Below are 27,836 nucleotides of genomic sequence, written 5' to 3' on the forward strand. Positions count from 1 at the left end.
GTGTGTGAGTGGTGCCAGTCCTCTGTATTTGTCTGTTTTTTCCAAGTTCACACTACTTGGCCTTCTCCAGGCTTAAACCAATTATCCCACCAGTAAGCACATTTAAAGGCTGTTTACTTATGTGTTTCTAATAACTACAGTCTAATCACTTTATAATTATATAAGACTTGTTTTCTAATACAGCTGAACCTCGCAGTAACGAAATCTGTGAGAAACATGAAAAAGTTTGCCTTCGCGAGAACTTCGTTGTTGTGAAAAGAGACAGCACAGATAGGTAATGTATCGCAGAGCAGAACTTTACTGTCAAAATTCCGTTAGACTACATTGTAAGCTGTTGGGCTGCTGAGCACGAGGTCGCGGGATCGAATCCCGGCCACAGCGGCCGCATTTCGATGGGGGCGAAATGCGAAAACACCCGTGTGCTTAGATTTAGGTGCACGTTAAAGAACCCCAGGTGGTCAAAATTTCCGGAGTCCTCCACTACGGTGTGCCTCATAATCAGAAAGTGGTTTTGGCACGTAAAACCCCAAATATTATTATTATTACATTGTAAGCTTTGCTCGAGTATATATAACCGCATTGCCGACAGTATAAAGTGCGCTGCATGCGTCAACTAGCAGTGGCAGTACTGTCGTAGTACAGTATCCTCCATCAATTGCTGTTGGAGATGCGATCACTTTTGCGAGATTTTGCTTAACTGGGCACCGGACGCAGAGCTACAGCGCATGCAACAGCATTTCTCCAGCGCATGATGTTACCTGTAGGCGCCGAACGCAAAAGTGATCGTATCTCCTGTACTCGAAGGCAAACGATCGAGATAATGGCCATTTCGCACACGTCTATGTTCAGCGCCGAATCCGCAAGCGATGCCTGTCAGGTGGCATCAAAACCAGCGTTCTTGAAGCAATGGATGTGTATTCCTGGACGATCGCTCATTCATGGCCCGATGCGTGACACTCCATAATTATTACACACAGTACGCACTAAAAAACATGGACGAAGAATAGACGAAACACGAGCACTGACTCGCGACTAAAAGCCGTGAGTCAGCGCTCGTGTTTCATCTCTATTCTTTGTCCGTGTTTTTTTTTTAGTGCGCGCTGTGTGCAATAATTACGCAGATGTACCGACTCGCCCAGCTAGCTACCGCTCTGCAGTGACGCTCCGTATGCTGCGACCGGCATCTCAAGTGCCATAAACAATTCAGTGTCAGTGGGACATTTATTTGCTTGTTTTTGGCTGCATTTTTCTCACTGAGGCACACTTTATGCCGTGCACTGCCGCGATCGGCAATCATTGTTCGAAACGCGCATTCAGATTGCGTTCAGTTTTGCCTCACACGATTGGCATAGGCCTCACCGAGTCGTCAGGCATGGGGCACGCAAAGTGAACGCATGTTTCTAACAGCGATCTACAATCTTGCCTAGTATGCATGCAAGAACAGTCATCGCATGTCAGTAGGAACATGCGTGCCGCTTCAAATGGGCGATCAACAAACACCATGGCGGCCATGACATGTTTCCAGCACACTGATCGCTTCCGGCGCTTGCTTGTTTTTGTGAACAAAAATGGCGGCGCCTACACAAATGTAGTGAAGTGGTATTTTACGCAATTTTAGTGCAAAACAATTGCATTTGAGCATATTTTGGAACCTGCTAGCCTTACGCGAGTAGGTGATATGCGGACTTACGTTCCGGTAAATTTCGTTGATGCGGGATTGCAGTACAGCAGCATTTGGTTGCCGAGAGGCATGAAATGCATTGAATCCTATGGGTGTTTGTCGGCGATACGAAAATGTTTCGTTGTCGTGAGAATTTCGTTGTTGAGGGATTTCGTTATCGCAGGTTTCGACTGTACTTGATTCATGAATTCTTGTTCTTTTGAAAGTGCTTGGGCATTCTTTAGAATGTAAATCTTGGAACAGCATATCCTATGACAGGTAAGGCATCCCTAATTATTTTACAATTAAAGTTTAGACAGCAGGTAGTCTTTCATTGGTAAAGCATGGTCACGCATTCTTTAAGAGTGGTGATGTTATGGGGATGCCGAATTTGGGATGCAGTGTCATTATTTTTTCACCTGTCACAGTAGCTCATTGACATTGGTGCTCTGCTGCTGAACATGAGGTCATGTGTTTGACTTCCCGCCACTGTTGCATTTTGATGGAAGCTGAATTAAAACATGCCTGTGCCAAGCTTTGTATTTGTAAAGGCATAGTTCGTTTAGCTGCATCAAATTTTTGTCATCATAGTTGTGGCTGCGACAAGGAAACCTGAAACACCAGTTCACGTTTGCACACAAAGGCGACATTACGGGTAAGCGGGCGCTAGGGCAACACCCGATAAGCAACATGCGCGGACGCTACCTAGTATTGGAATTTATGGGGTTGATTTCTAAAACATCCAAGCTGTTATGGAATGAAAGTACCTGTAGCTCACAAGCCTCAGATATAGCCGGTCTGGCACTAAGTGGCGCACACTTGGCAATTCTGCAAGTTAATGCACACACACCATATTTTTCGGAGCACACAATGTGTGCAAAGCGCCCACACACTTGCATGCCCATGTGACTGCTGCAGGTGCTGGCCTTGTGGGGGCGCCTGTGGGAGGAGCAAGGGGGCAGGTGCGAGCTGGTTTCGTCCCTGGTGGGGCCACTGGTGCGCATGACACTGGTACGGGAAGCAGAGCTTCGGAGGGCCATGTTGCCCCTCTTTTATGACCTCATGGACAAGGACCTGCCCAAGGTGCGTTAGGCTTGCTAACAATTCCATCAGAACTGTCTGGCCCTCGAGAGCACACCAAGATGAACAGGATTATGATTGCAGGACTCAGTTACATGAGTACTGTAGAGGCTGTCGTAGCATTGCATCTGCTGGTATAAATGGCCTTTTCCTGTCCAGGTGGAGTTCGAGCTGATGGAGCAGCTAGACAAGCTGGTGACAGCAGGCAGCGGGGATGAGCAGTACCAGCAGCTATTTACTACCATGTGAGTGAATAAGCATGGCAATACAGAACTGCAGCAGTGCATTCAGCGAATATGAGACAGAAGTCAACTAGAGCTGCAATGCGGGCTTGTTGGTATGGCATTTAGAGTACAATTGTAACCCATATAGACAAGCATGCAAGAAGGTACACGAAAGACACAGACGCTAGTAGTGCTGTGCCTGTATCTTTCGTGTGCCTTTTTGTGTCCTCATATATATATATATATATATATATGCACTATAATCGCACCCTATGAGATAGCAATTGGATGTCTTTGTCATGAGTGTATGATGCTTTCAAGCTGCATGATGCTTTTGAGCATAGTGTGGAATGCAGGTCGCTGAGGTGCAGCGCTGAGGTGCTGAGGTGAGGTGCTGAGGTGAGGTGCACTGGAAATAAAATGTTGAACTAGTGGCACGAAACCAATGAAACTTAGCCGCTGAGACTACACTCACAAAAAAGGTTGCACCTTTTGGGGCTTGTCATCTATCTTAAACACCTTTCCTTTCTTACTCTTGCGTGCCTGGCACTTTGAGGTCACGAACGGGATGCACTTCATCAGCGTGACAGAGCGTTCTTGACAGGAAGGTAGCGAGTGCAAGGTTTTTCAAGAAAGGAAATGCAAGCAAGGCAGATGACGATTATTGTTGTGGGACAAGGTAAACCATAAAAGGTGCAAACTTTTTTAAGAGTGTAACAAATTGCACCGTGTAGATTACTGATGAGTCTCAAATCTCGGAGGCCGCTATCAAAAACTGAATAATTAACCGTGTAGGAGCGCACTGGCTGTTAAAGTAGTGCAATAAAATTTGCATGGCAAATGTCAGGACAACTGAAAACCTGAGAATTACATGGGATTTCAAATAAACTGAGTTTGAATTGACAAGGCTTTACTGTATACACTCGTACACTGTAAACTTTTTAAAAGGTTTACACCCTTTGGGTCGTACCTTGTTTCACAAATATAATTGTCATTTGTCTTGCTCACATCTTTTTTTCTTTAAAGCTGCGAGTCCGGTACTTCCAATTCACAAATGGCTTGCACGTTATCAGCATGACACAGCTTTTTCGACATGAAAGTAGCGAGCGCAGAGTTTTCAAAAAAGGTAACACAATCAATGCAGATGATGATTATTTTTGTGGGACAAGATAAGCCTCAAAGGGTGCAAACTTTTTAAAGAGTGTATAGCAGAGACAACTATCAAATAAAATTATGGGTGTCTGAATACTTGAATATCACCGGATCTAAGCGAATATTGAATGTTCAAATGATACGATTTGTGAATCATTTATCTGCTGTTCGATTTTTTTTAATGTTCTACATAAACATTGTAAAGGTAGACACATGCAGTACCACATGTCGCGTGTGCCGCGGAGCCCCCTCGTGCTCGACGTTGCCCAAGCAAGCATTTCGCATCATTTTTGGCATAGGAGGGCTGAGCACGCTGATGGTTGGCCTGGCTGACACAGTAGCAGACTTCGTCACTCTGAGCGCTTCCCCACGTCGGCCCGATGCGGTTATCACACACACATAGCACCACCTGCAAAATGGTGCCACAATTGGCCGGAGCCGCCTCTTTCAGTAAAAGGTTCATCTGAGTTTACAAGGTCGATCGAAACCATAATGTGACAAGGAGAGGGAACTGCAATGAAAGCAGTGTGTATTGCATAAAGTGCGAAGATCGGGTCGATTAACTACTGATAGGCATGCAGATTGTATCGGATACGCAGAGACAAACTTCACGTCACTTCAGCACCAGTTAATCACCGATGATCCACCCATATGAACATACTCGTGGCAGGCATTTCTTGACGGCTTGTGGCCCGTTACCACATCAGCCAGCGACAAATTTTTGTTGTGGCCACACTGCCTCAGCCATAGCTTGCGTTGAAGCCAGAGACAGCATGAAGGTCAATTCACTCGCTGCTGCTGTCTCGCTTATCTTGCTTAATTTGCTATCGCAATCGATGCTTCACCTTTCGGGCGAAACAGTGACTTTTTGTTTGTTTTTTACTTTGGATGTTCGCCACTTACTCTTTGCAATAATGTTTTTAGACATTGCAACGAAAGTTTTGGAAGTGAGGCGTTTCCGATATTACCGATTTTAGATAAAACGGACATCTTTTTGTCGGATTACCAGGGTCCATTGTAACAAAAGTCGACTGTATTTGGTATTTGCAAGCATCTAATGAAATATCACTTGTTCTAAGTTGTTACACACTAGTTAATGTGCACTGAATTATACATAAAGTATAGGTAGCACATATGAGAGGAAAAGGCACATACAGTTAACAATTACCATATTTACTTGCATAATAATTGCACCCTCATAATGATCGCACCTTTGAATTTTGTTCTCAAAATTCGATTTTTTTTCTTTCTCCCGTAATGATCGCACCCAGAACTTGCCGCAGCGCTGTGTCATGTGCCATGTCTAGCTGGTGATGATCGTGCTTACCTTCTGTCGAATGCTACACCAACGATTCTTCAAAACTTACCAAGCCGTCTGCACGCACCAAGCAGATTCTTAAGCAGATGCCCCATTTCATTCATTTCCGTCACTTTCTGCACTTAAAAAAAAAAAAAAAAACAAAAAACAAATCTACAACCAAACTTTCCTTGCCTTTATTTGTCGGCTCTATAATGGTTGTGGTCAATAACAAGGAAAAAGAAAAAAAAAGGTGCCTTTCGATGCCCCGTCTGGGCACGTAACAAATTGTGAGCGACAACGACAGTAGCCATGTTTGCATTAATATGTTAGAAGTGTACTGTATTCATACGCTGACGCTTGTAACACAAATAAGATACTCGCCCACCCTTAGAGGAAATGTGCCGTATTAGGATTGTAGTGAAGACAAATGCTGCAGTTTTCGCAGCATGCCCGCCACTTGTTTCTATGTCACTGGCTGCTGAGAGCGCCCATCTTTGTTTCTGTCCCCTCAAAGAGGACATGGCTGCATTATTGACGTAAGCTTGCCAATATTAACAAAATTATTCATTACTGATATGGAAGAAACTGTTTCAATTACGTTCTACGCATTCGACTTGCTCCGTCAGCCGCCATTTTTGTTTTGATGTCCCGTACTGTAACAGTGCATCAAATGCGGGATGAAAAAAAAATTTTTTTTCATGGAAAATTTAACCTGTGTAATGATCGCACTCGTAAATTTGCGTCAATCTTTTCCTAAAAAATGGTGTGATCATTATGAGAGTAAATATGGTATTTGGACACCTATAATTCGGACACGCTTATCTGCGCTGCCCTGTGGCATAGCCACTAGCCCCATAGACCTAATGCGTAAGGATGACTCAAATTTCGGACACCTTGCACCGTGTTGTGCGATAATGCGGACTCTGATTGTATGATGTAGTGCTAATATGACCACCAGGTCAAGCAAAAATAGCAATAGTTGATGTAGTAGTCACCAATGAGAATTCCGGTGCATGCATTGACTGTACTTTCATCTATTTCTTTTTGCTGTTCTTGCACTTCATCATGGCTGGCTTATCCATTGATAATGCGACCATTGATGAAGCGTCAAAAGCAGGAAAAGGAATAGCATGAAAGTCATTGCTAAAAAATCACAGCCACTGTGATTTCTTGTCAACATGCGTTGCGGCCTAGGCTGCAACACACGTTGACAAACTCAAGCCGTATTCATGAACAATCACTTTCGAAAAAAATGTTTTTTCGCAATATTTCACATGACTAGAGCCAAACGCGCCGATGGGCGGTGGCATTTCTGAACAGTAATAAGATAGCATGCTTGGCAGTGTGCCAAGAATGATGTTGTTCATAGACGCCGATGCATATTGTGCTTGTCACCTGAAAGATAACATGCTTGGTATTGTCAGTGCTCTCTGTCAATACTCCAGAGTTTCCACTAGCAATTTATGTAGGTAACTCTATGGTTTGAGGCTGTGATGCTGCTTTGTCTGCATCATAGCAGGCGACTGATTGAGGACCTCTGCAGTTTCATGACTCGCATGTATTGCTTTCTGAAACCTGTATATTAGCATGGGGCCTCTAAGCTAAGCAGCTTGTTCACACTTGGCCCTTTAATTTTTAAGTTCTTTCATAAAAGAAACGTTTACAAAAGTTCCTAATTTTTTTTCTTAAATATCCTGAATATCCAGATTTCTCAATATCTGGATGTTGTGGGGACACTCCACTCTCGCACGTCTCCTGATAACTTTGGACTATAAACGCGCCTTTAACAGCTGCTTTGCCAGTGCTTGGTCGCTCAGTCTTGCCATGGATGGTGCGCCAACTGCGTGTGCTTCCGTGCAAGCGACAGGCTGAATCCAATCATTCAGTAGATGTAGCTAGATGGCAGACTGCGAAAAAATCTCAAGCAAAGGCAAAGTTGCCTGCTGAAACACTGGAACAAAGGGAGGCTAGATTAGCACAGTATAGAGACGCTTACCAAGCATGGAAGTGTGCCAAGATCGAAGCTACTGCAACTGCCACCGTCGTTCAGCAACACGAACAACAAGGAGAAGCAGACGAAGCTGTGGATACAAGCAGTGGCACCCACAATGAACGTTTGACTAACCACACCCTTCGACTGGCAGCAAGCTCGACTGCGATGGCCAGGTTTCACCGCGACTTCACGGACAACCCATTCGGCAGTACGTGTAATGGTTGTGAAAGAATGTAACCTAACTTTAATGAAACACTGTGCGCGGAGTCTTCGCGAAACCAAGCCAAACGGATCTTTTGCTCGTGATAACTAGGTTTACAAGAATTAAACCTGAGCCAATTTTTTTGTCTGCATTAGGATCAGAACAGGTCGTAAGGAGGTGGCTGTTCAATGAATTGGCTAATATTGGCAGTGCTGAGATTTAGGACATATCAGAGAGGATGCTCAGAGGTGCATCCTTGCACACTTATTCGTGGATGCTCATTGTGTGTACATGCTTTGTTTCAGCCTTCTAGAAGAGGTGCGAAAGCGCAACCCCGTGTGGCACGACAGCGGTGTTCGTTTCATTGAAGCCGTCGGTCACCAACTTGACCGACTGCTCGACTACAGGTGGGTGTATGATCTTGTCATAGCACCACGTCATCATGGCAGAATCGTTGATGAAAGAAACTAGCATTGCTTGCTTGACCATAAAAGAATTGCAAACTTTTGATTATTAGACTAAGCTCGTTCGTGGTGTGCCGTCTTTGCAGGAGCGTCATGGAGGGGGCAGAGAACCGGGACAAGCGCATGAGCTGCACAGTCAATTTGCTGGTGAGTCTAGATGCTGTGGTGATTTCATATGACCTTGGTCCTGATTTGGAGCAGGCCTACTGAGATGTTTCATTTGTAGTCCAACACTTCTATCTGTTTTCTGTGTGATTCTTGTGTGCATTTTTTAAACCAGATTTATGCCAGTGCTATAACAATGATGCTATACTGAATTATTGAAACATTGATGCAAAACCTATAAGGATGAGCACTAGCTCCGTTACGTTACCTACAAGACCACCCCACGAGACTGTGGTTCCTTAGCTGCATTGCCTAAAGTGGATGTTCTACACAGTTCTTGGCTGAAGCTTTGCTACTCTGCTGACTAGTTTCCTGCCATCCTAAAGAGTGCTGTGTCTGTCACTTAGCTTTGATGCGAGGGTGTGTTACAGGGTGAAACAGCACAAGTCCGAAAAACGTGCTTCTAAGGATGATGATGAAGCTGGCAACATGCCTGTGCATGCTGTCCATCAGCCAGCTTGCCTGCGCACTTAGAATACATCGATTCTGCCCCGGGAAAAATCACTGATGCGAGGCTGGTCAAGGTGCAGTATTCAGAGGCTGTGTTACCGTATTCACTCGAATCTAATGCGCACTTTTTTTTCAAATAAAACAGGTCCAAAAATTGTGTGCACGTTAGAATTGAGTACAGCCTTAAATCTGCATTACCATATCGCCATCGGCATTTCAAGATGGCCTCCTTGTATGTGCTTCAAGCCCAGCTGCCGTAGCTTTCTCCATGTGCTGTAGTACGTGTGCTTAGGCACTGCTTCCTTTGGTTTAGGTTAGTGCACCGTCTGTCTTCCTGTTTTCTGCGTTTGCTCTATCAGCATGGAAGTGCCGATTGCAAAGATATGACCGAGTTCATCACGATTCCACAATTAAAAGGATAGCGATCACGTGTGCGGGAATAGACAAAAATCGGGCCGCATCACGTGTGTTCGGAGTTCCCGAAACTTGCGTGTGGGACTGGCGCAAACAGAAAAGGCTTTCTACACTGGCGACTGCTACGTATGGCACGGCCGTGCGGCCCCTATCTTGAAAGCGATCTGCAACAGAGAAAAGATTCTACGCACCTAGGCACATCACGCTGTGTTCTCGTCGCTTAGTTCGCGTCAAACCAAGAGGCCACACAAAGGTCGATTCCCTTGTTCCTGCTACCACACTTTCTCATTCCAGCGTTTAAAGAGTTTACGCAGTTATTGAGTGAGACGTGTTCTTGTTTGCTTGCGCACACCTGACACCATGCTTGTTAATTTAGTTAGTAAGCGGATGTTTAAAAGTTCATACAGCCGATAAAACTACTATCGTTACTTTTTGTATAGCTGTCTACTAATTTGCTATTGTAATCGAAGCTTTGCCTTTCAGACGAAACTCCAACTTTTTTTATTTATCGCTGCTTTAGTGCGTTAGGAGTAAATGTTTTGTTTGTTTCCAAATGAGAGAAAGTTGTATTTCTGTAAGAAAGAATGAAGTGTGCAGTACAGTAAAAGACTTTTATTTTTTTAGGTCACGGCAAACGGGTGCGCATTACAGTGGAGAGTGTTTTCCCCCCCTTTTTTTGGTCACGGAAAATGGATGCGCGTTACAATTGAGGGCACGTTAGAACCGAGTAAATACGGTATAGGGCTTCAAACTTTCAATATCGCAATATCACTCTCTCGTCACACAGATGATGCCATAAGTTTGCCCAAGTCTTTGTGACCGGGTGCAAAACGCGGTGAGGAGTGCTGTAATGTGGTAGGAGATTAACTGAGAGACCAGCTCTATGCGATGATAACCTGGAAAGCACAAGGAAACCAGGAGAGTAATGAGTGTCATCGTAATAGCAATTGTAATAGAGCTTCTGTGACGCCTGTTACAATATCGCTTAAAAGGCTGTTTAAAAAATTTGTCTGTTGCGCTGTGCTGTGACCTTCAACAGATGTGAACTGTATTATTGGGCCTACATTTGTGCACTGTAGATGCAGAAGTAGGCCCTGTCGGTTCCTGTGTACCTTCTTTTAAATGTGTCAAGAACAACCGAATAAATTGTTTCAATTCAGTTCCTGCCACAACTGCTAACAGAGATCAGGAGAAGCAGTATTCATGATGTCGTTTCTGACTAACTTTCTGTGTTCTACCTCTGATGCCACGCCACCTGGAAAAGGTGCAACAGCATCTTGATGTAGTGGGGTCTCTATGTAGCGTAGAGGTGGATTTCTCCATCCTGTCATTACTCCTCAAACATCCTTGCAAGATGTCCATTCAACCCTCACTGTGCCTGCCCTGCCCTGTAATGTTCTGTGGTTTGCCTGGAGGCACCCAAACACAGCATCAAATTTGGGAGCCGCTGTAAGCAAGTTTAAATATGTGTTCACAAGTCTGTGAATGCTAGCATTCACAGGGTCGAGCACTGCAGGCGTCACATGGGGTGCACTGGGTTGGATTGAGGGCATTTGAACTGCCAAGAACTGGGGAAGCTGCTTTAACAGGAGGCTTTATGGAGCCCCTTACTGCTAATACACTTACTAGTGCTAGTGGTATCGTCAAAGACATGGAAATGCTTGCTGGCATCTAGACTGTGTAGCATTCCATGCCCATTAGCCATGATTTGCTGTGTGCATGTGCTTACCCACAGCGCTTCTACCGGGAAGAAGTTGGTCGCCAGGAAATGTTTGTGCGCTACGTGCACAAGCTGTGTGAACTGCACTTGCCGGCCGAGCACTTTGCAGAGGCAGCGTTTGCACTGCGACTGCACACCGACTTGCTGCCGTGGGAGGAAGGGGAGCAGGGGCGCCTCAAGGAGCAGCTCTATCTCAGCATGCTGCACTACTTTGACCGCGGCAAGGCAAGTCCTCAATGCAGTCGCCATGTGGGGCATCTGTTGTTGCTCGTGTTTGCAGTGGACTCAGCCTGCATGCTTCCTATGGAATCTGAGCGATGCAGCACTGTCACCTTATGCTTAAATATTACATTTTTCCACATGTTATTCACTGAGGCACAAAACCTTCAATCCTTGTTACTACCATGGATGGGCTACAGTGCATAAGTGTTGCATAACTGATAACTATGAAGTATTTTTCTCATTCTGTACTGTGCTGGCACAAAGAAAGTTTTGTTGTGTGGCTTCATGGCAGTGTGAGGTGCATTGCCATGAAACACCACTAGAAAACCCAATTTCGATATAACTCATGGTCCTACACTATACTTCAATTTCTAGAAATTTGTTGAAAATTGTTTGTTGAAAAACATGGAGTAGAACCTTGTTCATACGTTTCGGAAAAAACCACGAGAAAAAACACACTAACTGGGAACACATACAATCCGAAGTAACTAAAAAAAGTTTACAGACTCGTTGTTGACATCTACATAAAGCAAAGCGCCATGCAGATTGTTGGGGCACAAAATGCCGATGCGCACTGAGCTGGTGGTGCTCCAGCGGCCCGAGACGTGTTTCGTTGTTTTCCTATTGTGGGGCGTTTTGAGGTCAACTGGAAATAGAAATGGAATTGAGCTGGTGCGTGAAGCCGGATGCCGCCGAAGCGAAACGTGATGCCCACATTGCACCACCTGCAGCGGGGAACGGCGGCATGTTTGGATTATCGCCTACTAAAAGTGTGCAGTACATTACCAATAGCACTGTGCATTGTGCATTGTAAAGCAGATAGGTGAAGATGCTTATCGCTATAGGATAGGCAGCGATAGCTGTGAATGCAGCATGCGGTAACCCTGGTGGTGATTTGGTGGTACCGGAATAAGAAACTGTGCTCACCGTCATTTTCACATGAGACAGGCAGGCAACTATTGCAGTGAAGCTGCCGTGGTGGGTAGGTATGTACTGTTCGCGATCGTGCTTGCCTTACGCATTTTTAAATATGATCCAGCGGTTGGAAAACGTATCATATGATCGCAGTTTGGCAACGTACTGAATGTTGGTACCGTAAAAGCATGTTTTCCGTGAACTTACGAACCGGTAAAAAAGTTGCGTAACTCTATTGGGTCATTCTTTTTTTCTTTTCTCGATTGTGAACTTTGGCGCCGGGAAAACATACGTAATGGGAACGTATCAACGAGGTTCTTCTGTATACAGTTAAATTTCCATGTAATGAATTTCAGGGGACCACAACAAATTGTTCATTATTCTTAAAGGTAGTTATAGTGAAAGACCTAGAATTACCAATTGCATCCATCAACCCATCAGCTGTCACCGTGTGAACCGAAAATGTCGCTGTTCGCTCTCGGCCCGTGCAAAAGAGACACTGACGCCAAGAAAATCACCGACAAAGAGGAAGCTGCATATCACCTCCAAAGTGCAATGTATCTTATTGCTTGTTTATTTTTTGCATTCCTTGCCGTGGACACCGCAACTGTCTCACTTAGGGTGGGCACCCAAACTATTCCAAAGTGCAAGTGCACGTAGACAACACTGTCCAGTAGGTGACATCTCTGTGAATGCGGAGGTTACATTTCTTCATGTGTGTAGCTGGTAGGGCCGCAGCAAGAAAGCTGATAAAAGAGGCATGTGCAAGAAGAAAGAAGAGATGCGACACTTTTCTGAGTGGAGCATGTACTTGCAAAACCTGATGCAGCGTTTCCTCTGGCGCCATCTCAGGTTTTCCGAACCTGTGCACCGCGACGTCCACTTTCTGCGCCTTGTCCTCTGCTGGCCTACTGTCCTGGCTGACATGAAGGATACATGGAAATCTAATGATTATCAGATTTTGGAATATTAATTTGTAGTACTGAGGGGTTTTTAACATGACACAGAAGTGAATAACGATTGTTATTCCAAAAAGTTCGGTATTCTGAAGTTCACAGTACTGACTTACTTTTACATTCATACTATGAGCAGTCAGCAGGGGATTTTTGAAAAGTTTGTTCATCTGAAAAGTTCATTAATGTAGTCTTTGTAGTAATGAAGTTTCACTGCATGTGTGAGAATGCAGTATATTCTGTGCTTTGACAGAAAGCTGCACTTCATGCGTGCAGAAGGTGCACTGAGTGTGGCAACAAAAGGAGTTCTCTCTCATTTTGCATAGCACTTACACGACCTTAAGCCTAGTTTATAGTCCATAGTAGCCCGCACGCCAGGAAGCGCAAGTTGAAATCTGCTGCATCAAGCGCACTGCTGGAGTACACTGTTTTTATAGTTTACCATCGCCCAACCATAAGTGACGTCAAGAAGGCATCGATGGATGCAAAGAAGCCATTGCCCTTCCAGATAGAAGTGTTGTTGCATGCGCAGACTGGCCCATTTGATGCATTTCACCTACCATCATGCTTTGCATGAGCGCAGCAGGTGCTTTGCACGTCTTCTCCGCCACTGATCACTGTTGCTCCATTTGCACTCTTCTTGGACACAAAGGTTGCCTACCATGCATGCAGAGCATTCTGGGTAGTACAAGCGTTGGAGTAGATCATGCAGATCAGGGCAAGATACGTTGAGCATGCTTTATCTTGATGTCAGTGCCACTGGCATGCATAGCGAATGCCAGTTACGACAGCCACCTTGCCGCGCCCGACTATAAAGCGGTCCTCTGTCACCAGTGTGATGTGACGCTTACATTCACACATGTTATGTTGAACTACAAAGAAGCCTTTACAGGTACATGGCTGACATCACGTTGTGGCACAAGATACAGGAAAGAAAAATGCGTGTTCCTGCAAGGTAGCTGTCATTCTTTTAAACATTAGGTTTGCTTAGCTTGTTGCGCAGTTTCACCTCTGTGCCTAATGCATTTAAGACCCTGGCACTGCGCCACAAGATGCTTCCATTGGTGGAAGTGCACAGGGCACTTCCACCAGTGAGAGAGCAAAGTTCGGTCATGTGGTGCAAAGCTTGGTTCCTGCCAGCACCAACAGTTGGTGTTGCCTTCCGTGCATCTCGTGCTGTGAAACTCACCAATAGCACCCACAGCATCATTGAAGTTCTGCCATGGCATGGTCACACTTCACCATTCTTATAGTGAGCTGGTGGCGGTGCAGGCATTCGCCGCCATATCTCTAACCAGACGGTGGCCACGGGAGGGCCAGCTGCGGTGGCTCACTTGGCATGCTGCTGCGTCATTGTATGCTTAGAAAGCTGGTGAGCACTTGAGCTTTGGAGAGAAGTGTAGCAGTTTAAATAGAAACAGAGAATAGGTTCGAGAGAAGTATTTATGTTTAAAATTTGAATCTGTATTTGCTGCTCAGTAGTGTATGTTACGCAAATGATTACTTTTTTTTTTTTTGTGTGGTGCGTGCATGCTGAAACATCTGTATGTGATGGAACTCTCCATTGATGCAGTGCTGGGAGGAGGGACTGCCGCTGTGCAAGGAGCTTGCCAATGTCTACGAAGGCGTGCTGTTTGACTACGAGAAGCTCAGCACCATCTTGGTAAGCTGCCAACCCTGCTGGATGTTAGCGCAGGTCCCCTCACCAGATTTCTGTTTTCTGTTCTTGACAGAAAAGCCCACGGCACATTTCTTATTTTATTTTCCAAGTGCTGTTCCTGAAATTGGCTGTTCCTGCAGCTTTAGCTCCCCAGAGCCTGTCAGTCGGTCCCTGTTGAGTGGTTTTGTACATAGCCAGTTATCATTCAGAGCGGAAATCTTTGGTAGGTCAGGGCAGGTGTTTTTTTCCCTCTTAGCTTTCAAATGTGAAATGCTTGCAAGATGTGCGCAATAAAATTTAGATTTGTGAAGTTTTTAGAGGTAGGTTTTGTACAGAGCTTCACTCAGTGCAGTTGTAGCTAAAAGTAAAGACGTGCCATGTTTTCATCCCAAACTTCATGTGACAGTCGGGTGGATGACAGTTTTTCCTTTCAAGAATCTTGCTCCACGTTCCAGGCTTCCGCAGCACTTATATGAAAGTTTTCTATCCAGTGTCATGTGTCCTTTTCTTTTTTCTTATACAGGTAAACCTCAATGTGACAAGGTTTTCAACCTTTTGTGCAAATAAGCATAGTTAGTGATAAATCTTTTTTATACGAAAGGGGCCACAAAATTTTCTGAATTATCAGGCAATCGGAAAAAAACTAATTTGAATGAGAACAAAATTCATTATATACATATATGCCAAGTTATTGTATGTTTTTTCTGTCAATTATCACATTGGTGACCATGTTTTGCATGAATTGATACGGTGACATTTTCATTGAAACGGCCAGCAGCATCTGTGGACATGAACACGTCTTTGGCATGGACAAGCATGATTGGTCAAATGACAGGAGTCTTTGTAAACCCCCTCGGCGCAGAGAATGCATGCCCAGTTCCTGGAACACATCCTGAGGGAGCTAAGACCTGAACCCGAGTACTTCCGGGTTGGATTCTTCGGCCTGGGCTTTCCCTCCTTCCTGCAAGTGAGTGTTACATTGCCTTTGATAAGGAGGAAACGGCCTGGTGGTGGGTTAATATCATCATGCGAATGTACAACTGACAGTACCATTCATGTTGACAACCACAGTTGTATAAGCGAGGGTACAGTCGTATTCCATATCAACTGCAACACAGTGCTCGTGATCCAAGGGGCCACCGACATACGAAAAATTAGCTCAGTAAAGACCAGTAATTGGAATGGTGTATGGTTCTCCAGTTTTTCGTATTTCTGCGCCACCATGCAGTCTTGTAGCTCCTTCGCCCATATGTACTGTATTGCAGCTCATATTGAACATGACTGTAAACAGTTCCTATACTAAAATTTGGGGTGAGATCGTGCAAACATCTCGCTTTCCGAACATTTGCTTCGCCTCCTACGTCACTGAGTAGGCGGTGTTCAATTTGTACTCCCACCTCGCCGTCCTGACGACCCCTAATGAAAGTGCGGCGAATCACGAGCAGGTAGGAGAACATGCAGAAAATGTGGTGCTTGCTTGACCTCATCCCTGAGCACTCAAGTTGCCAGCCAGGTAAGAACCTTCTCTTAAAGAAAACATACATTTCGGCCGCAATGATGTTGTGAAGGACATGAGTTATGTTTACTGGCTCAGCCTTGCTGCACCCATACTTACCAATGACACAGCAGTTGCAATAAGTTTGAGCCCATAGCTGCATTGTTGAGTGCATTATCAGGGTTGCCATGCACGAAGGCATGCTTCGGAGTTAAGTACAAGAAACTGAGTGTTAGCATTCTGAAAAAAATCAAATTTCCTCTTAACAACAGAGCAACTGGGGTGACAGATATTAGTTCCTAGGGCTTGCCATGTAGGCAGAACTGCTAGACTGCCATCGTGGCCTCTGTGATATAGGTGCCTCCGTGATTGGAGGTCACATGTACCAGATGTTTAGCTTTACTGAAAGAAGGAGGGGGGGGGGGGGCGTTACACCCACGTTACTGACGCATCAAATAAATAACGGCACCCCAATTTTTCATTTTGACATTGTGGCACCCAACATCTGTGCATGAAAAAAATAATGAACGCACAAGTGGGTTGTGATCATCAGTTGGCTCATGTGAGAAGTGTCGGCCATCCAGCAGTAATCATAGTGGGCCTCCTTGATTTGCCCTTCCAAACTGTCCAGGATTACCCAAGATGCTGCACATGCGACGCTCGTTGGTTGAAAGCACTGCCTCGGATAGTCCGAAGCTGTCTGGCATGGGTAGTCTAAGAGGCTTAGTGCTTTTGGCTTTTGTTCACTATTTCACTTCTGTGTATGTGTGGGTAGGCATGATGGGATCTTTGCTCATCCCGAGCACGCCATGCCGCTTGAGCAATGCCAGCGACCAGCTTCAAGGTGCTTAAAGGGACACTAAAGGTTACTATTAAGTGAACGTGGACTGTTGAAATACCATCCCAGAAACCTCAAAACGCTTGTTTCGTGCCAAGGAGAGACTTATTTTAAGAGAAAATGCGTTCTGAAGCGTCCGCGTTCCTCTAGCGCAGTTCAAATCGCCCGCCCTCCCATCGAGGAGTACTGACATCATGGTCTCATAGTGACGTTGCGCCATCGGTGAGTAGAACGGCGTCCGCAGACGGCGCTACGGCTTTTCAGCGCAAAACGCAAACGCGCGGCCAGAAACGGAGCCAAGACAGAGCCGACAGCAGAGCGAAAGCGGGAATATGGTGGCTAGCGGAAGGTGAAACGCGCGACCATAAGCTGATACTTTATTCTATGATGCAAACTGCGACGCTCGTCACAATGGACCCTGACAACGACAGGTTGGCTCGCGATGCTGGGCTCAACTTCAGCGATTTGAGCTCTGACGAGCGCGATGTGCTGCTGAGGGCTCGTGCTGCCGGCGTCGTTGCGTACTACGACGGCGGCCTCGACACCGGCTCTCCGGAACGGGAAAGCAACGAGGGCTTCCCACGACATCACATGGACGTGGCATTCTCACTGCTTGTTCGAAATGAAAGTTTCGCGAGCCAGCAGAACCCGCACAGCACGACGCGATAACGAAACTACTGAAACTCCAAAGCGTGCGTGGCCCAGAGTCGAGCGAAAACGAAACCTTTCGACCACCCATACTACAGAAGGGTAACGTCAAAATGTTATTTTTTCTTAGAATCGAATAGACGTAGACAAGTAGCATTTTCTTCCGTCTTATAATCGAATGAAATGATATTTTCAATACGACTAGTTGAGTATTAGTCACAAATTATGAGGAGTGCTTTCGTCATCGGGCTAGTACCGGAATGTCACTGGGGGGTCTCAAATCGTGTCATGCATTTACCTCAATTTCTCGGTTACTAAAGCTCTGTTCGCGATTATATTGACGCCTTAGACGTTCTAGAACATTGCTCTACCACTTTAACTTGACTTTCTGGTAACCTTTAGTGTCCCTTTAAAACATTGTGTAAAAGTTATTCAGGGGCCAATGATGGTAACCCAAGAATGTTGCCAGCCGAAGTGACTTTTTGACAATGTGTGGAAGGACATGCCCTTCGATGGCTACGAGCGAAGTGCAATAAATGTCGGTTTCTTGCGCCTAAGAGGAGCACTGGGTAAAATGCTGTTTTGGTAGAATTTGCAGCTCATAAACATTTTGTTTGTAGATATTTTGTGTTATGAAATGGGTGAGCATAACATTTCGCAGTGAGTGTGCAAGCGTGCATATTCACATTTCATCATGCCGACTGAGTGAAAATAGGTGCGTCTTGTACACAGATGCGTCTTATTTGCCAATTTTAATTTTTTTCATTGAAAGTCGCGAAAAGTAGGGGTGCGTTTTATCCAAAGTTGCGACACCAGTGTACACACCGGAAAATGCAGTATGTCAGAAGTGACAGTGCCACTGCCCCACAACAGTTGGGCACCTTAATTATTTGTAGTAAAACATGAATTAATATGTAATCTGCTCTGTACAAAGTTCTGATTGTAATTGGCTTCTTTTCCATAATTTTCTTTTTATTGTTGCAGTCGTGCTGATAGGGGTGCATTCTGGCATGTGACAACACCGCACCTTGTGAAGCAAAAGTTCATTAATAAGGCTGTGCCTCCGCACTTACAGTGAGGCATAATTTGTTGCAAAGAAATGAGAATTTCATTGTTCAAATATTTTTTAATTCGTAGTTGCGGGTCCTTGAGCATCTCAGGCATAGATGGGTTAAGCACATGCTGGCTGGTGGCATTGTGTTAAGCTTGGCTTCTGCTAGCAAGAACTGCAACTTTTCCTCACAACCGTGGTTCACAGCCTCTGGGCAACGTTGCTGCTTTTGTGTGTAGTACGGACAGTTACTGCAACGGCAGCTAAGGTTCTATGCTTGTGGAGGTAGTGCTATCCTTTCATCTTGCGGCTCTTTTCCCATGCACCCTCCTGCCACCCCATTTCGCCTTTTCAGTGCTGCTTCTCTAGCATTGACTCGATGATAACCGCTAGGTTCGGGTGCAGTCCCCCTTGGTGAAGTCAATTACTGCAGACTTATGTGCCAGCAATGCACATGCAGTCAAACCCGTTTATAATAAACTCTATAGTTTGATGAAAAGTAGTCATTATATTGGTAATTCGTTACAAACAGACTCGCCCTTAAAAATGTTCCCACGTTAACCACACTTTTCAGTGTTGTTAATATTAAACCAGATTTTCAGTGTTATTTTTTTTCCAATGTGTCCCTCGCCTAGCTGCAAATTTTCGCTAAGAAAGTCCATCTAAAGAACAAAATGCGGTGCCGTACTGCGCCGTCGTAACGACAGCCTGTTCCGATCACCTCTCATTTCAAAACTGCAAGCCATTTCTTATTCAATAGCATGTGAGATATATTATTGCCCTGCCCCATGCTGTTTATGTTGTACGCCTGCCTTGAACGCGAGTGACCATCTTCGCAGTTTCCAAAACCTGCACGCTGTAGTCGCTTGCTATCTCGAAGGCCATATCATTGTTGCGGTTGGACTGCAGCAGAACATGCGCTGCCGTGTGCCCAGTTTGGTCATGTTTCCATGCTTTGGTAGTTTGTGTGTGCCCTTCTTTTACTGTGACCACGTTCTAAGCATCCATTGTAGTGGTACGATTTAAAAAAAGAAACATTCATTATATCTGGAAGCAGTTTCAATAGGCAGTGGCAGAAAATCATAAATCTTTATAGCCGACAGGTCGTTATATCTGGGATTGTTATATGTGGGTTCAACTGTATAATGTAATCTTCGTCCACTACATTATTGCTCATTCTGTCCTCCAAAATATGTGCAATGATGCCACTACTCTGAGTCTGTGCGGAACACAAAGCCTTGCACTTATTGCCCAGCACCTATGTTGCATGATAGCTCAGTGTTTAGTACGATAGCTCGGTGGTTGCATACTGCTTCACTGACATGGCTTCAAATTGTGGTGGAGGCAGTTGTGAAGAAATTTTGTTTTTCTTCATGCTGCAGCAATGGCAAACCTAGCGCTGACAGGGTAGTCTAGCAACGATGAAAATTGTTGATGTGTGTGGTTAATGACAACAATGGTTGTAGCCAGCATAGCAGAATGGATGAATGGACAGACAGGGCAAACCCATTTTCTGGCACTTAATTCCTGTCACAGTAACAGCTTTGAGATAGCGCCATTCTTTCATCTAGCTCCTGCCCTCCTCATCCTCGCGCTCTCCCGCTATTGCTCATACATGACTGACTTTGTACGGTCACATGGAATGGAAAAGGTTGCAAAGTTTTTTAATGTAGCATGGTTTACGCCAACATACACATGAATAAGGCTTTACTGCACGGAATGCAGTTTCAAAATGAGTATTGAAAATATATGGGGTATGGCACAAACTAGAAGCTATTTGTTTTTGCATGCATATTGAGAGGTTCGGAACCTTCTGGGAGTGCTAGCAGTGCTCCATGTAGGCGGAGGATTAGAGGACTCCTGGAGGGGAAGGGAGAGGAAGAATGGCACTTCAGTCGAACCCACTTATAACAATATTCAAGTGCCACGAAAATTCTATTGTTATAATCGATAATTGTTATAACCGGGTTGCATCAAAAAATCAAAATAGGGGGATGGCAGAGCTGATGTGAGAAAACCATAATGGCTGGAGGCCATTGTCCCTCCCCGCCACCTTCCTCCATCCTGCTGCTGATTGTGTTCTCTTGTTAACTGCTTTCTAGGTACTCTGTTCGCGTGTAACAAGCCGTGGCTGTTGGTGTTAAATAATGGCACTGCCATAACAACTGCAAAGAGGAGTTACAAGTGGCATTTAATATGCGAGCACCACTGAGGCATTGCTTTGGTGGCCTCAAAAGAGGCCTTTTAAAAATTGCAAGAAGGCTGCCACGGCAGCCTGTCAGCTTGAGAAATCCAAAAGAAACGCTGAGGTGAAATCGCCACAAGCATCTCGCCACATACTTCTCACTGGCTTGCACGAGAAAACCCTATGTCTGTCAGCCTTGCATGCTTTATGCGAAGCTTGACGACAAGCTTCTGCAAGGCATCCAGGTGCTCTAGTGAAGCAGAAGGTTCCTCACGAAAACGAAGCCCCGGAGGGACTGAATCATCTGCCGTGCCTCCTGTGAGGATAACGTTGAGGCAGCCTGCCCTACTGCATCATCGCTGTCGCCGTCGCTATCTGATGCAAGCATGTTCATGATGATCGCCTGATCGGTTAGAAGCACCTAGTTTCCTAATCTATAGCCGTGTGCTTTCTTTTCATCGGCAGCGTTGTGTATTGCCGATGATCAGCAGGCAGATCAGCCATCTTCCGTTTCAGTGGCGAGTCAAACCAGCTGTTAGCCAAACAAGGCTGAGAAACTGCATGGCCAGGAACGATTTCGACGCAACCAACAAAGACAATGTGAGTGATTAGGCTGTTTGCAGAACTGAGCTGAATGAGGAGCCAGCGAGCAACATGCGAGCAATCTGTGAGCAGCACAGTTGGCGCGGTCCATTCGTGTTTCAGACAGAGGGGTGGCATAGAGCTATGGGCACAGCCCGTTTGTGTTCAGAGGGGCGCAAGGGCAACGGGAGAGAGGTGCACAGAGATGGCTGGAAAATGAGTGTGCAGTGGCTGTTGGAGCAGCAGCCCATTATGCAGCAGCTTGAATTTCTTGTTTTCTTTTTTTCTTTTCAAGGATTTTCCATGTCACTACTTTTCGGCTCAGACACCGAGCAGCCAGACTTCATCGTTATAACCGAAAATACAGCATCGTGGCATTGTAGTAAGCGGGTTATTTCACCATGGAAAACGTACAAAAGCTGATGGTGCAGCAGCTTATCATTGTTATAAACGACATATTGTTAAAACTGGTATCATTGTAAGTGGGTTCAACTCTATATTGAAACTTGACTAGCAACCTTAGTAAGAATGTACCAGCAGTGCCATCTGTGGCTTACTGTTGTAAAGCTGCAACATTGTTGGGCTGCCAAAAGCACTGGCATGGGCAAAGAGAAGATGCCCCTCCTGAAATGATTGCTTCTCTGTGATGCAGAACAAGGTGTTTGTGTACCGGGGCCTGGCCTACGAGAAAGTGGGTGCCTTCAGCCAGCGGCTGCAGGGACAGTTCCCTGAGGCCCAGATGCTGACACACAATACTCCGCTGGATGCTGCTCTGCTTGCTTCCACTGACCAGTGTATGTTGCATTGCCATCGTACTTTTCAGTGCCCCACCGTTTCATGCTTGCGTGTTACGTGTGGTGCACACGACTTAGCTTATGGCTGAAGTTATTTTGCATGAAGTTAATGGACAAATTCAGCATGTGGCACCTTAGCATGTGACACCATGCATGCTGTCTTCCATAATGTATTAATATACTGCAAGTATAAACATTGTTTTATGATTTTCAGACCTACATTTTGCACTAAACAATGTGTGCAAGATTCATTCTTTTCCTGCACTTGCTTCGAAATTATTTAACACTAATTACTATGACAGCATGGTACTGTTTGAGTGGACTGCAGGACCTAATTGGCCAGTGGCAGCTTTTGTTCCTTATTGTTGTTTGTTGCCTGATTGTTTACTTAGTAGGCTGATGATGATGATGATTATGATGATGATGATGTCACTTTCACCGCCCGGACAGTGTGTTTATATTGTTCTGTAAATAAATAAATTAACAATTCCATAAATAAATCATCTGCTTTATCAAGCCCAGTGCAGGAAGATACCTCTTCCAGAGACCTCTAATTACCCTGCCCTGCTTAAATAGATAAATTCCACCACATTCAAAGCGCATGTGCCGTGACCCTGCTTGCATTACAATGACTGTAGCCCTCGTCACAATCATGCTGTACTTGGGCTGAACACAACATTATGGGAAATGCCAAGGACTATGGCATTGTGGATTTTTTTGAGTAAATTTTTAAGGGGAAGTTGGGCATTGCATCTGCTCAACCCCACTCCTATTGTAGAATCTTTGTATTTTCACGTCCCTGCATTTTGATCTCGAAGGGGTAAGCGGATTAATTTTAAAGGGATTGGAAGACTAGATCATGCTAGGTTGCAAAATAATGCATGCGAAAAAGAAAAAAGAAATATTGTGATGGTAGCTGCATCTGCCCTCTTTGGAAAACACAAGGTGCAATATGCCAGATGGCCACTTGCTTCGAGCAAGTTTATTTTGACGGGTTTCTGAAGCAGGTGAAATTGGCTACAGTTCAGCCGATAAACAAGTATGTTATCTAAAAAAAAACATTACATTGCTTGTCAATCTATGCTGCTTCAAATTTGCTGCTGCGTGTGTGCTGCCTGTAGATATAAATAATCGTTAAGAAAATGCACATACATCCCACAAAAAATGTGTGCTCGTGTAAAAAGAAAAAAGAATGAATGTTACCTAGCCCTCCTTTTGTGTCTGCGTGATATTTGTGAATTTTTAAGTTCACAGGTTGGCAGGTAGGCTAACAGCTGTATAGGCCCAACAGTAACTACTTCCATCATTGTAGTCAGTGAGTGCAAGCTACTGGCAATAGCTATTAAGGGTACTGAAAGTTGGAGTGTGGGCTCAGGCCTCAACATTGATAAGGAGTGGGCACAGACCGACATCAGCCACAAAACAGCTAACCATATTTTAATGCGAATGCCTTAAGTGGCTCGTACCCCTGATGGTCAGGAAAACGTAGCGCGCTCATGCCACTGCTCGCACGTTCGTCATCGTTGTCTTCCGCAGCTGGTTCCAATGCCGCTCATCACGGGAAAAAAAAGGCAAAGTTAATTAAGATGGAGTTAATTGAGGCACTCGAACCTACGACCTTCGGTGACAACCGAACCCTTGACCTTTTGTTGGGAGTCGAACCCACGACCTTTGGTGGTAATTAGAGTGGAGGTTATTAAGGCACAGTTAATTAAGGTAGCATCAATTAAGGCACTCAAACACTTGACCTTGGGTGGGAGAAAACAATTAGCAAGAAGTAGCGACCCATTCGAATGAGAATGTCAAGTAATTTAATGAATGTCTCTTGAGCGCACAGGTTTTTGACTTCACCCTCTTTGGCGTATGCTAAAGTGACTATAATGTTCCTTACAATGTCACTGCAAAACATAGAGAATCTCGGGCGTTAATGCCATATATGTCAACCTTCAATATAGGGAACACGGATATCACAAATTTTGAGATATAACCAAGTCAATCTAAAAGGTTTATCACCCAACATCGATGTGTAAGTAATGCAATAGACTTCTGTTAATTCAACTCCTGTTAATTCAATTCTGACCAAAGGTTCTGGCCAGCACCTATGCATTTCTATGGGCCAAAAATTTTGTTATTTCAATCCTATAATAGGTAGGGATGTGAGAATACTGAATAGTAGATTTCGAATCGAATATCCAATCGAATCAAAAAAGAGAATCTGGATATTGAATCTAGTTTCAGAAAATTTTTCACACAATTGAATGCTTACAAATTTGGGCAAGAAAACATGGTGCTTGACGTAGTAGTTCTGCGGAAACCCGCAAGGTGGAGAGAAGTAATTGATAAAAGGAAAATCGGACATCCACCCATTCGTAGCAATTGCTACAAAGGGATCACACTAGTAATCTCAGTGGGATGTCTGAACTGTGGATCACTTGAACAGAGCAAGTAGACCAGACTCCATTTCCAAGGAGCTGTCAGATGTACTGTCACTTTTCCTTTGCTAGAGAATAGATAACATCTATGGGTGCACAAAAATTTAGTATAATATTTCAGTCATGTGAAATCACTGTTTTTCTCTTTTCATAGCCATAAAACGTGCAGTTTAATGAACAATTACAAACAGCACTAGTCTAAACAGTGCAATAACTTGTTTCTGCCTCTGCTGGAAAATGAAGTGCAAAGCCAGTGAACTGCATTCGAGAGAACCATTGCAGTTAGTGTGTGGCTTACACCAAATAGTTCTGGTCTTGCTGAGCTAAATGTGCTCATTTGTGCTGAAGCACCTTGACGTGAAGTGTAGTTGGCAAGGCTCGGCAGGTTGGGTGGGCTTGGTGCACGCCAAAGGTGAGAATGGAAAAAAAGTTTGTGTAATGCTACAGGCCTTCCTTTGTAGCAATTGCTACGAAAGGGTGTATGTCTGATTTTCCCTTTATCAAAACATGGTCCTGCCCATGCTTGGGAGTCTCCTAGCATTGCATAACAAGGATGTAGCAAACTATCAGTAACTTAGGTACAAAGAAAATTCTGATTGCAGTTCAGTCCTAGTGTATGAAGGTGTGGAAAATATATCTTCTTTATAAACATAATTTCTGTTCTACAGAAAGAAGTGCTTTCTTCCTCTGAAACTAATCAATTAGTGACATTCTGTTGTACTGAATACCAATGAGGTTCTCATTTTAATAGTGGAGCTATGTTTTGTGGGAATAATTTATTTACTGCGTAGAAAGTTTTGCCTTCCCTTTTTTTTCTCGAAAATACAAAAGGGCTATCCCAACTATACGGCAGGTGGCTTATCGTAAGGCCAATCTGCGTGACAAACTGACTGCGCATCATTTGACTCAATCACTGCTCCACGAGTAGCTGGCATCCACTGTAAAGAGCAGATGCCGTTCACGCAGTTTAATTGTCAGGTTCGGCATGCCACCTGTCAAAGATTCTGAAATTTGAAGGGTCATGGCAAGTTCACGCAACAACGCACCACCTCTCCTTTTCCTCCTCCCCTTTGGTTCATCTGCCGTCCACTCAAATGCATGCAACCGGGCCTTGACACTCTCGCTCTCGCCGATAGGCATGCAGATATATCATGTTGAATACTGGCAATGAACGTCACTCCACCTCAACAGCCGTCAATCCAACTCATACTTTTGATCTTGGGACCGTTCACTGATGAGCCACCTATACAACCACATCAGCGTCAAGCATTCCGCGATGGCTTGCGGCCAATTACAGCATCTGCTAGTGGCAAATATTCGTCACGGTCACACTGCCTTGGCCATTAGGCCTAATCAGTGCTGCTTCATCAGGCGTTGGCAACAAAAGTTACGGTTTGATGCTGAATCAATGCATATCTATTTACAGCAGCCACGTGACACTCGGAAAGCTGACAAACCTCCTTGCAAATGAAAGTGAGAGATGGCGGATGAACAAGTACAAGGAGGGGGAGGGGGGATTGTGAGTGTTACAAACTTGCCCTGACCCTCCAGATTTCAGATTCTTTTACAGATGGCAAATCACACCGAACCTGGCACGTGGAAGGCGTGGAAAGCGATGTCAGCCACGCTTTCACATGCACTCTGCCCCCGTGGCTGATACCATCGGCTGCACCGGGACGACACTATCATGAAAAGTGCCGGCAGCAGGGACCGAATGCTTCACCTGCCTCTCACTCCAACGGGTCACTGAAACTCGAGGTTACGCAACCTCCAATACTAAACGTGTGGGAAGGCAGCTTGCATGATGCCACACCGTCTCGGCACGCCCACTCTTTCCTCATGTGGCAGATTACCTGTAAACCAGGGTGCGCGGCTGCGTATGCGCTCAGGCGCGCTTACAGCCATGCGCAGCCACAGCCGAGACATGCGCCAAAAGTCGCGACGAGCTCCAACTTATCCCCCCCGCCTCCCTGTCCCCCTGTTCCGCTCCTTGCATGTGCTTGATCGGGTTATTGCGAACTCACTCCCTTCCCCCTATTTCCCTTTACTGCGCGGGGACGCGGCAGTCGTTTGTGAAGCCACCATCTTTCTTTCTCAACCACACACACTTTCATTCGCACCTAAAGCACAAGTGCGGGGCTCGATAAGATCTTATCATGCTTGGACTTTATATAAAACATGATGTGGCTTCACTTCAGTGGTCACTCTTGTTGCGCCGCGCACGATTTGAGAGGTGCGTTTACAAGCAGCTGCTTGTAATTAAATCATTTGACCATCTGTATCCACGGAAGTTTCCATTTATTATCTCGGCATTCCTTTGCTGCGGAAAGGAAATTTCGTTATATTGAAATCGCATACAAACACACTTTGTTAAATTGAGGTTGTAATTAGATGGTCGTCTGTGGACAAGAGGTTATAAAAGGTTAAATGCTTCATTATATTTAAGTTTGTTATATCAAGGTTTAACTGTATAATGAAGCCATTTTCATGTCAGATGCAACTTAATTATAACAAGGTTCAATGGTACAATCGCCAACAAATAATTCTGACTTAGCAGGGACCATCTAAAAGTCTTCATTATCAAGATTTCAAAAATACTGATGTGCCAGAAAAGTATTCCGCAAGTGAGCAGAAAAGCTTGTCATCATGTTGCTGCACATACATACACTTGCATGAGGCTTAGTCAGCTTGTATTTTATTCACTGTCATGTTGCTGCAGATAGTTGAAAGTGAGGTCCACCCATGCAATCCATTTCCTGGGAACTTCAACATAGGTCAGCCATGCTCGGATATCTGAATGACTTAGCATATCTTTACATTTGTCATGTCCACAACTTCCCTTTCTTCATCATTGCCTATAAGGCATCCGAAATTATGGTGGTGCCATGAAGCTGATCAAATAATCAAGCATGTCAGAGTTGTTGGTTGGTAACTCTACTGCATTTCTGCAACTACGTAGTTCAACACAAGGTAGCAAAACCCTACATTCAATCAGATCAGAATTCAGAGTGATTGCATGGCCAAGCACCAGCCGCGATGTGCTGGTACAGTTCAACCGAGTGAAGTTGTTAAATGTGGCACTTTCCTTCGTCATGCAGAAATTTTTTTATATTGAAATTCGACCTTTCATGCAAATACGCACAGTCACCGAAGGATTTTTCTTACATGGAAGGGATCGCAAAATTTTCCAAATTGTCGGGCAATCGAAGAAAGCAAACTTGAATAAGAAAAATCTTT

The 27,836-nt window shown here is 44.8% G+C and overlaps 1 protein-coding gene across 1 annotated transcript in view; it reads left to right on the plus strand.

The window, feature by feature from the left end:
- spg (dedicator of cytokinesis spg) overlaps nucleotides 1–27,836 on the plus strand; it is a 153,333-nt gene that overhangs the window by 98,424 nt on the left and 27,073 nt on the right. Inside the window, exons 21-28 of the mRNA XM_075695143.1 lie at nucleotides 2,579–2,743; nucleotides 2,900–2,985; nucleotides 7,917–8,018; nucleotides 8,162–8,222; nucleotides 10,840–11,049; nucleotides 14,488–14,577; nucleotides 15,437–15,541; nucleotides 22,026–22,167. Coding sequence (XP_075551258.1) covers nucleotides 2,579–2,743; nucleotides 2,900–2,985; nucleotides 7,917–8,018; nucleotides 8,162–8,222; nucleotides 10,840–11,049; nucleotides 14,488–14,577; nucleotides 15,437–15,541; nucleotides 22,026–22,167 — 961 coding nt within the window. The remainder of the gene's footprint in view (nucleotides 1–2,578; nucleotides 2,744–2,899; nucleotides 2,986–7,916; nucleotides 8,019–8,161; nucleotides 8,223–10,839; nucleotides 11,050–14,487; nucleotides 14,578–15,436; nucleotides 15,542–22,025; nucleotides 22,168–27,836) is intronic.

Source organism: Dermacentor variabilis, chromosome 6 (genome assembly GCF_050947875.1).
Source record: "Dermacentor variabilis isolate Ectoservices chromosome 6, ASM5094787v1, whole genome shotgun sequence".
Classification (NCBI taxonomy): Eukaryota; Metazoa; Arthropoda; class Arachnida; order Ixodida; family Ixodidae; genus Dermacentor; species Dermacentor variabilis.